The following is an 11,433-nucleotide window of genomic DNA, read 5'->3' as shown; positions in this document are numbered from 1 at the left end:
AAATTTAAAAAAAAAAAAAGCAGAACTATATGAAAATACTAAGTATATTAGTGTAGGAACAATACTCACCTAACCAATAGCTTTTGTAGTTGGTAGTATCATACATGTGTGAGGGCAGAAGAATTAGTTTACCCTTCTCTAGGACAGAAGAAGTATAAATGTCTGGACTCTCTAGAAGTCCCAACTCAATGACTTTAAAAAGGCAAATTAAAACTTCTTGTAAGTCATAATAATCATCTCTGTCCACTTTCCCCAAGTTTCTTGCAGTCAAGATAGCCCAACGCCGAACCTAAATGCAGAACATAATATGTTTATTACTTAATTCAAAAAACAATGGTCTACATACAGTAAGAACATGGATAAGAAAACAGGATTCTCCGCAGATTTTAAAAGACATGTGAGATACTAATTAATGCAACCTGTAGACCTTCTTCGATCCTGATTTGAACATACAAGTCCTAATAAACAGTTTGAGACAATCCTTTCCATTCATTCACACACTGCCTGGCAACACAACATTAAGGAATTATTCTTTTAGATGCAATAATAGTATTTTTCTGGTTGAGCACAGTGGTTTACACCTGTAATTTCAGCACTTTGGGAGGCTGAGGCATGCAGATCACCTGAGGTCAGGAGTTCAAGACCAGCCTGGCCAACAAGGCAAAACCCAGTCTCTACTAAAAATACAAAAAAATTAGCTGGACATGGTGGTGCACTCCTGTAGTCCCAGCTACTTGGGAGGCTGAGGCAGGAGAATTGGTTGAACCTGGTAGAGAGAGGTTGCAGTGAGCCAAGATCATACCACTGCACTCCAGCCTGGGCGACAGAGTAAGACTCCATATCAAAAAATATATATACAATATTTTTCGGGTTTTTTAAGTCCTTACCTTTTAGAAATACATACTGAAATATTTTGTGGACGAAATGCTCTGATGTCTAAGATTTGCTCTAAACTAATCCAAAGGGGAGTGGAATGTTGACTATGTATTGATAAAGCTAACTGATGGATTATGAGGGGTTCATTACACCATTCTCGCTACTTTTATGTTTATCATTTTCCATAACAGAATGTTCAAAAAAGGAAAGAAAACACAAAATGAGGTATCTCAAAAGAAATCAAAGGCCGTTTCTAAATGGCAAAATAGCATAAAGAAGTGATTTTAAATTTCTTGGAGGCTATGAATTAAATTTAGTGCTCACAACCAGCCTTAAGAAAAAATAAACTAAATAAAAAAAAATATCGAGTGCATCCTTCATAGTAAAACTATTATTTTACAAAATACATTATATAGGCACACGTATACTTTTTTACTACAGATTGTAGTCAAACAGTTGGAAAAACACAGACCCCCACATGAGCTCTATGCCAACATAAGTAACAAATTATAAACTACTGAAAAAGTTTTGGAATCCATGAGTTCTTACTGATAAGTGGTAGAAGGGAAAACAGCTCTTGATTACTGTACAATGTCAAGTGGTAACTAGTAAACATGGAGAGTGCTGGAGTTAGGAAATTACCATCTTGCAATCATGATAGAAAAACTGGTTCAGGCCAAGACACATGAATGAATGCTAAATTTAGGTGGAGATTTTGGTGAAATGTAGAGTATTTACATGGTCTTAAAGTATCTAAACGATAGAAATTATACAGTAGAGAAATGGGACATCTTCACAGAAAGCTCAAAATTTACATCACCATGAGTTGCAAAGGACATGGCGTGCCTCTCTCTACATATGACAAGGTGAGAAGGACAGTAACATCACTTACATGGTACTCCAGTTGGGAATGTATAACCTGAACCTATGCATAAGGAAACATCAGACAAACCCAAAGTGAGGAACACCTTTTTTTTTTTTTTTTTTGAGATGGAGTCTTGCTCTGTCACCCAGGCTGGCATGTAGTGGCACAATCTCGGCTCACTGCAACCTCCGCCTCCCAGGGTCAAGTCATTCTCCTACCTCAGCCTCCCAAGTAGCTGGGATTACAGGCGCGCACCACCACGCCCGGCTAACTTTTGTATTTTTAGTAGAGATGGGGTTTCACCATGCTGGCCAGGCTGATCTCGAACTCCTGACCTTGTGATCCACCCACCTTGGCCTCCCAAAGTGCTGGGATTACAGGCGTGAGCCACCATGCCCAGCCTCACTTATTTTTTTAAAAAGAGACAGAGCAGGAATGACTGTGTTCTTCAGAAAAGTAATTGTCATGAAAGACAATGAAATGTTCCAGATTAAAGAGGACTAAATGGACATGACAGCTAAACACAAGACCTCTTACCAGCAGTAACAAGAGATTTTGCAAATCTATGACCTCTCCAAAATTGTATTCTCAGACTATCACACAAATATAAAATGGTGTATCATTGTGGTCTTATTATTTCTCTGATCATTAAATATAAAACACTCCTTCACATATTTATTAGCTATTAGTAGTTTCTCTTCTGGCACATGACTGTTCAGTTCAGCTCTTCACCCATTTTTTTCGTATTATTAATAATATGATTATCTTCTTCCGATTTTTTAATTTTTTTTGAGAAAGAGTCTCACTCTGTTGCCCAGGCTGGAGTGCGCCAGCATGATCAGGGCTCACTGCAGCCTCAACCTCCTGGGCACAAGTGATCCTCCCACCTTAGCCTACTGAGTAGCTAGGGCTACAGGTGTGCAGCGCCATGCCCAGCTAATAAAAAAAATTTTTTTTGTAAAGATAGGTTCCTGCTATGTTGCTCAGGCTGGTCTTGAATTTTTGGCGTCCAGCAATCCTCCGGCCCTGGTTTCCCAAAGTACTGGGCTTTCGAGCATGAGCCACCATGCCCAGGCCTTTTCCCAGTTTTTAACTAGTATTTTCACTCTCTTAATGGTGTTGTTTGAGAAACAATAACTTTTCATTTTAATATAGTCAAGTTCATCAACTTTCCTTTCATAATTAATGCTTTCGTTTTTACAAAACCCTTCCTCAGACCAGGCATGGTGACTCACGCATGTAATCTCAACACTTTGGGAGATGCCAGGGCACTTGAGCCCAAGAGTTCGAAACCAGCCTGGGCAACACAGCAAAACCCCATCTCTACAAAAAATTAGCTGGGCATGGTGACCAAGGCAGGAGATTTTGGTGAAATGCTTGAGCCTGGGAGGCAGAGATTATAGTAAGCTGTCATCACGTCACTGTACTCCAGCTTAGGTGACAAGGCCAAGACCCTGTCTCAAAAAAATAAAACAAACCTTCCTCACCTTACAATCTAAACGCTATACACCTCTATTTCCTGCGAAGAGTTTGAAAACTGAACCTCATTATGGTTTTTTAGACAGATTTTGTCATTATGAATGATAATGAGGTAGGGATCTAATTTCTCTTTCCATATAGTACAACTTTCCTTTTGTGAGATGGAGTTTCGCTCTTGCTGCCCAGGCTGGAGTGCAATGTCACTATCTCGGCTCACTGCAGCCCCTGCCTCCCAGGTTCAAGCGATTCTCCTGCCTCAGCCTCCCAGGTAGCTGGAACTACAGGCATGCACCACCACACCTGGCTATTTTTTTGGTATTATTAGTAGAGATAGGGTTTCCTCATGTTGGCCAGGCTGGTCTCGAACTCCTGGCATCAGATGATTCACCCACCTCAGCCTCCCAAAGTGCTGGGATTACATGTGTGAGCCACCGTGCCCAGCCCTATCTCCAGTATTTCTTTGTCCTGATTTTTAATTTTCTCTTTCTGGGACGTCTTACATCTTCGTTAACACTACTACTTCTACCCTCCATTTATCTTGTAGCTTTTCTTTTTATACTTTCTATTTCTTTTTTTCTTCTTAGGGATTTGCCAACCTGGTCTTCTAATTCAGTTCTCTTGGCTGTACCCACTATATTATTTATCCCATCTCCTGAAGTCTCCTAAATATCTCATTTTTCAATCTTACAACAACTTGGCTTGGTTCTCACATTTTCTTTTTTTTTTTTTTTTATTATACTTTAAGTTCTAGGGTACATGTGCACAATGTGCAGGTTTGTTGGTTCTCACGTTTTCTAGTTCTCATTTCACATTAGTATCTTCCCATATTTCTTCTAGCACGTTTACTATAATAATTTTAAGTTTACTGTACAAGTGTTCTAATATATCAGCTTCTACTGAAATCTTTATGTTTCTCATGTGTCTATTATTTTTAGTTTGTGAATTCCCTTTCACTCTGGGGTACTAGCTCCTGTCAGGTGGTGCCTGTGGAAGGCCAGACTCCAGACTGGCTTATGCCCAATCAATTCAGAGCTGAGCAGTGGATAAAATCCAAGCCAGAAAAACGTAATCACTCACTGACATGAGTGATCACTCCCAGGGAGAAGCAGCATTAGAAGACACTACTGGGCTATAATCCCCCAAGTCCTGGGGTTGAGAGGGGATGATACTGAAGCAATCATCAGCGGTTAATTGGTCTTCACCTGCTTGTCTCAGTGCCTCACAAACATCAGGGGTTATCCACTGTCCTGATTTCAATCCTACCTTCAGCTGGATCGGATCTTTTAGTTGAGAACAGATTTGAATGCAGGTTTTATTCATCTAAGGCAATGGTGAAGAAGAACTGGAAGCAGAACCTTAACAGTTCCTTTTCTACTTTATTCTCCCACAGCCCATTTTATTCTCGGGCTGTAGGAGAATGCTCTCAGAGATAATTCCATAGTACCTCCCACAGGTACTCCCTGATAGGACCCAATACCCCAGAGTGAAAAGGAATTCACAAACTAAGGATGTTCTCTTCCCCATCTCCCACATTCACCTTTCAAAACAGCCCTTGTCGGCTGGACGTGGTGGCTCACACCTGTAATCCCAGCACTTTCGGAGGCCAGGGTAGGTGCATCATTTGAGGTTAGGAGTTCGAGACTAGCCTGGCCAACCTGGTGAAACCCTGTCTCTACTTCCAGCCTGGGCAACAGAGCGAGACTCTGTCTCAAAAACTAAAAAACAGTAATAAAAAAAAATTGTTTTAAATAAACCAGCCCTTGTCAACTCAGAGTTTCTCTCAATGTTCTCCATTTTCTCTTTCAAGTTCCTCTAGAGTTAAACCTAGGGAAAGGACCGATAGCGCTGGTCTTCATTCTCTGTCAGAGCACACGCTTTCTTCACGTGTTTCAGGGATTTGGTTTGCAAACTCATCTGACAGGGAGGAATTCTGTGTCCCTCCTACCACTATCCCTCCCCTTCCTAAATGTAAATTTGGGCTGGTCTCTATCCATCCTTCAGAGTCCTGCTCCAGAACTAGGTCTACTATCAGCAGCCCAGGACTCCCAACCTTTGGTCACCTAAGGACTAGGTAGACTCGGTCACCAAGGCTGCAAGTGCTTGGCCCAGGCCCTGGTTACAAGACCAGACCTGCTTCCTCCATATGTACACAGCTTTTAAAAAGCCAGTGAACCTTTTTAATACTTTGGCAACCTTCTTTCACAGGCAGAGGAGCACCCCCATCCGCCCCTTGTTTGGAGTGCGGAGTTTGGCTTCGGTTCTTTGCCTTGCCTGGAGTATACTTCTAATTCCTGCTGTCCTGCACAAGCTGAATCCCCAGCTACCCACTGCCACCCAGGCCTACAGGTTTCCACTCACTTACTACTTTAGGTTTCTGTTCCATTGCTGGTCCACAGAAGTAAGTTTTCCTTTGGAGGAAAGTGATTATACCTCTTTAATTTCCTCCGTTTGCATTTTTTTATATCATTGGTATGTGTTTGGCCCAGAGGAAACTGAAATTCACCATTATCTTGACTGACAATCCCATTACCATGCTTTTTTTAAAAAAAATCATTTTTCTTGCTTTACATTGGCAGAGCAGCCCTTCCTGGCTACTGGCTTAAAGTAGTCACTCAGTTCTAGGTGGCATTAGGCATGAGACCTGAAGTACAGACTGTCTTACCACAAAAGGTGACAAGATCTCAAACCTTAGCCATAAGGCTATGTCAGGTTTCAATGCTACCTGCTTCTATTCCTGCTCACTGTTCTGGCTTTTGTCCTTCTTCACTTCTAGCACCAGAATTTCCCAGTCCCCGTCCCTACCTTCCCTCGTTTTAATTCTCATCTATGAGTAAAATAACTTTTCAAATGTTTTAACCGGTATCTCCACGTGTTTGCAGTGGGACAAGCAGGTGAGAAGTCAAGAGAAGAGATCTTCTTGAGTTCAATTCAACATAGTGAAAGAACATCAAGTTATTTCCACTCGTCTTTTTTTTTGAGATGGAGTCTCACTCTGTCGCCCAGGCTGGAGTGCAGTGGCGCAATCTCGGCTCACTGCAAGCTCTGCCTCCCCGGTTCACGCCATTCTCCTGTCTCAGCCTCCTGAGTAGCTGGGACTACAGGCGCCCGCCACTACGCCCGGCTAACTTTTTGTATTTTTAGTAGAGACGGGGTTTCATCGTGTTAGCCAGGATGGTCTTGATCTCCTGACCTTGTGATCCACCCGCCTCGGCCTCCCAAAGTGCTGGGATTACAGGCGTGAACCACCGCGCCCAGCCTCGTTTGCCTTTTAAGCTCAAGCATCACCTGTCGGTAAGTATCCCCTACCCTCTCAGATCCCCTCTTCTTTGACCCCACAACACCCTCTACTTAACTGCAGTAAATTTTAGAACAAGAAAAATTTTAGCAAACATTTTAAACAAAATCTGCACCAAAAACCTCTATTATAGCTATCTATAGGTACAAAAGTACAATATATCCTTCTATCACCCAACACTCATACTCACCATATCATTGGGATGGACCAAAAACAAATAGATCCCTGGATGTTTGTCAAACACCTGAAAGGAGCAATTGGCTTGTTCCATCCGACAAAGTGCTTCAACACATAACTCGTCTAAAAGGAAAAAAATAAGTAAAATATATAAATCTTATCATCTTATCAAGATTACCTAAATTAGGTTCCTTGGGTTATTCTGTAAATAAATAAAAATTTGCTTTTTTTTTTCCAAATTGAGGCATAAAAATGCTTATATTGTAAATGCAGGAACAATATTTACCTATCTGACAGGCTAAATCAGTTGGTCATAGCGTGTTCTTGGAAATTATTCTGATCTTATTAGAATAGATCCCTTTTTTGCCGGGTGTGGTGGCTCACGCCTGTAATCCCAGCACTTTGGGAGGCCAAGGTGGGCAGATCACCTGAGGTCAGTAGTTCGACTGACCAACATGCAGAAACCCCATCTCTACTAAAAATACAAAATTAGCCAGGCATGGTGGCGCATGCCTGTAATCCCAGCTACTCAGGAGGCTGAGGCGGGAGAATCGCTTGAACCCAGGAGGTGGAGGCTGCGGAGAGCCAACATCGTGCCATTGCACTCCAGCCTAAGCAACAAGAGCAAAACTGTCTCCAAAAAAAAAAAAAAAAGATTGTATCTCTTTATTTACACTTAGGATAATTCTCTCCATAGGGAATGTACAAAGGACCTGTAACCATACGGTTGTAAGTCCAATTCCATTTGTATTTTATGTTTTGATCCACCTAGACTTTATCTGATACAAAAATAAGGAACAAAGTCAGCTTTACCCCTAAGCGACTAGCTGTCCCATTCTCATTTACTGAACAATCCATTTACCCTTTCAGATGAATCAACTTTAACTGTAAAATTTCAAAATAAATTATCATTTCTTATTTCCAATAATATAGTTTTTTCACTAGGAGCACTGGCTGGCTTTGGGGATGGGAGGCACACTGATTAGAAAAGCATGAAGGGCGCTCCTGGGATGTTGATAATGTTTTGATTTTTGATCTGGATGCTGGCTACACAAATGTGTTTGATTTGCAAAAAAACAAAAAAGCCAAACATATACTTCTATGGATATTCTTTAATACTTGAAAAAAATCTTAGAATTTTCAAATCTAGTTACTTCGAATTTATTGGTTTAGACAAAACTGACTCGCACTTTTAGATCTACTTTTCAGTTTACTGAAAATACAGTAAATAAACAAGATAAGTAACAGTACAGGAAAGAAATCAGAAAAATCCATAAAGTGTGTTATTCTACAGGGCAAATATATGGCCTCCCCCAACAAGTCACACTCATGGCCAAAAAAAAGATGAGGGCACAAGTTGGTTTCTGTACACAGTTGGCATGTGCAGGAGTTTGGTTCCAGGGTACCAAAATCCACACACAGCTGAGTCCTGCAGTTGGCCCTGAGAAACCAGCAAATACCTGAAGTCGACCCTCCAGAGAAGCAGGTTTTGTAACCCACAAATACTGTAGTTTTGATTCCACTTTGGCTGAAAAAAGATCCATGTATGACAGGATCTGCACAGTTCAAGGGTCAACAAAGATTGTTTTTGGGTTTAGAGACAGGGTCTTGCGCTGTTGCCCAGAATGAAGTACAGTGGTGTGCTCATGGCTCACCACAGGCTCAACCTCTTGGGCACAAATGATCCTCCCACCTTAGCCTCCTGAGTACCTAGGAATACAGGCACGTGCCATCACATCCAGCTAAATTTCTTTTTTTGTAGAGATGGGGAGGGAGGGTATTGCTATGCTGCCGAGGCCGAGAAGGACTGTTTTGAATTAAAAGAACTATGTACCAAATGCACTGTGTGGTCCCTGACTAGATTCTAATTTAAGCAAATCAGCCAAAAACACATTTTGCAACTATTGGGAAAATATGAAAATGAACTAGATTTTAGTATTGTTATTTTGGGCCAGGCCTGCTGGCTCACACCTATAATCTCAGCACTTTAGGAGGCCGAGGTGGGCAGATCGCTTGAGGTCAGGAGATTGAAACTAGCCTGGCCAACATGGCGAAACCCTGTCTCTACTAAAAATACAAAAAATTAGCCAGGTGTAGTGGCAGGCGCCTGTAATCCCAGCTACTCAGGAGGCTGAGGCAGGAGAATCGCTTAAATCCAGGAGGCAGAGGGTGTCATGAGCCAAGATCGTGCCATTGCACTCCAGCCTGGGTGACAGTGAGACTCTTTAAAAAAAAAAAAAAAAAAGGTATTGTTAGATTTGATAGGTTAGGGAAATGTCTTTACTTTCAAGAGATTCATATTATGAACTACAAATATCAACAACCAAAATCTAGACAGCTATAATAAGCCATGCCATGGTGGTTAACGAAAATTACTACAGAATAGCATTTCCCAACCAGGGGTAATTTTATACCTTACCCCGCCAAAAAAGGGATATTCAGCAACGTCTGGAGATATTTTTGGTTGTCACAAAGGAGACAGGGAGTGCTACCGGCATGTAGCAGACAGAGGCCAGGGATACTGCTACCCATCCCACAATGGATGGCAGAGCCCCACAGCAAAGGATTACCCAAAATGTCACCAGTGCAAGGCTGAGAACCCCGCCACAGATAAATTACAAGAATGAAAACTATTATTATTATTATTACTATTTTTTAAGACAGAGTCTCCCTCTGTCACCCAGGCTGGAGTGCAGTGGCACAATCTTGCTTCACTGCAACCTCCGCCTTCCAGGTTCAAGTGATTCTCCTGCCTCAGCCTCCTGAGTAGCTGGGATTACAGGTGCCTGCCACCACACCTGGCTAATTTTTCTATTTTTAGTAGAGATGGGGTTTAGCTATGTTAGCAAGGCTGGTCTCAAACTCCTGACCTCAGGTGATCCGCCCGCCTCAGCCTCCCAAAGTGTTGGGATTACAGGTGTGAGCCACCATGCCCGGCAAGAATGAAAATTATTAATAATTAAACAAATAGATGAACAGATACGTAATAAAGCAAATATAGCAAAATGTTCACAACCGTATAATCTATGTGATGGGTATATGCTGTTCACTCTATAATTTACTTTTCTATGTTAAAAAAATTTCACAACAAAATGTTGGGAGCCAGGCATAGTGGCTTAGCCTTATAATCCCAGCAATTTGCGAAGCTGAGGTGGGAGGACTGCTTGAGCCCAGGAGTTCAACACCAGCCTGGGCAACACAGTCAAACTTCATCTCTACAATAGATACAACATAAAATTAGCTGGACGCAATGGCACACACCTGTACTCCCAGCTACCCACAAGGCTCAGGCAGGAATATTACTTGAGCCCAGGGGGTAGAGGCTGCAGGGTGCCATGACTGCGCCACTGCACTTCAGCCTAGGAGACAGACCAACACCCTGTCTCTAAAAAAAAAAAAAAAAAAAAGACTTCAGTTGCCTTCTGACTGTGCCCCTAAAAACAGATATTCTGTGTTTGAACTCAAAAAATCAAAAATGTTGGAAAAAAATGAAGTCCTAATTATTTATCCTAAGTTTAGCAAACAAATTTGCAATAAGCCTAAATTCTTATGATACTAAAATAATAAAACTGAAATAACTTGAGGAACCATCAAGATACTCACTAACACGTTCATGTAGAAGCAAATAAGGATATTTCAGTATTTCAAGAAGAGGAACTCGAAGCTTATTTTCAAAGTCTTGTCCAGTGATGTCAAACAGTGGCATCTCTCCATTGTTGTCTACTATATATAACTCATCATCATCTCCAATTTCTGCCTTCATGGATTTTTCAAAGTGATTTATCAGACGTAAGGTTTCCAATTCCCATAAAACCTGAAGGAAAATAAATGGGCAGTGTGCGTTATGTCTTATCATCAACAAAATACACTGAATGTGATCACCCAGAAAGCCTTTTCCTAAGTACAAAAATTCTGAAATGTAAAGTATTAGAGATTGTATTTTAGATTGAAAGAAAACTATTTAAATGTGGCCACTTTTATGAAAAATGAGTATACACAGTATGAGATGCTGGCCAGGCACAGTGGCTCACACCTGTAATCCCAGCATTTTGGAAGGCTGCAGTAGGAGGACTGTTTTAGGCCAGGAGTTCGAGACCAGTCTGGGTAGCAAAGAAAGACCCTGTCACTAACAACAACAACAAAAAATTATAGAAAAATTACCTAGGTGTGGTGCATGCCTACAGTCCCAGCTACTCTGGAGGCTAAGGCAGAAGGATCACTTGAGCCCAAGAATCTGAAGCTACAGTGAGCTATGATTGTGCCACTGTACTCCAGCCTGGATGACAGAGGGACACCCTGTCTCTAAGAGAAAAAGAAAACAGCCCAGGTGCGGTGGCTCACACCTGTAATCCCAGCACTTTGAGAGGCTGAGGTGGGCAGATCACCTGAGGTCAGGAGTTCGGGACCACCCTGACCAACACGGAGGAACCTCGTCTCTACTAAAAATACAAAAATAGCCAGACGTGGTGGTGCATGCCTGTAATCCCATACTCGGGTGGCTGAAGCAGGAGAATCGCTTGAACCCAGGAGGCAGAGGTTGCAGTGAGCAGAGATCACGCCATTGCACTCCAGCCTGGGCAACAACAGCTCAACTCCCTCTCAAACAAAAAACCAAACAAAAAAAAAACAACAAAAAAACAAAAAGTAGGGCCGGGCGCGCTGGCTCAAGCCTGTAATCCCAGCACTTTGGGAGGCCGAGACGGGCGGATCACGAGGTCAGGAGATCGAGACCATCCTGGCT

The 11,433-nt window shown here is 41.9% G+C and overlaps 1 protein-coding gene across 1 annotated transcript in view; it reads right to left on the bottom strand.

The window, feature by feature from the left end:
* The window catches only part of SETX (senataxin), a 99,367-nt gene that overhangs the window by 77,735 nt on the left and 10,199 nt on the right, over positions 1 to 11,433 (bottom strand). Inside the window, exons 6-8 of the mRNA XM_012001583.1 lie at positions 10,296 to 10,506; positions 6,706 to 6,815; positions 70 to 289 (exon numbers count right to left, since the gene is read on the bottom strand). Coding sequence (XP_011856973.1) covers positions 70 to 289; positions 6,706 to 6,815; positions 10,296 to 10,506 — 541 coding nt within the window. The remainder of the gene's footprint in view (positions 1 to 69; positions 290 to 6,705; positions 6,816 to 10,295; positions 10,507 to 11,433) is intronic.

Source organism: Mandrillus leucophaeus, unplaced genomic scaffold (genome assembly GCF_000951045.1).
Source record: "Mandrillus leucophaeus isolate KB7577 unplaced genomic scaffold, Mleu.le_1.0 Scaffold665, whole genome shotgun sequence".
Classification (NCBI taxonomy): domain Eukaryota; kingdom Metazoa; phylum Chordata; class Mammalia; order Primates; family Cercopithecidae; genus Mandrillus; species Mandrillus leucophaeus.
The sequence above is the reverse complement of the archived record's forward strand: the minus strand, read 5'-3'. Positions and strand labels throughout refer to the sequence as shown.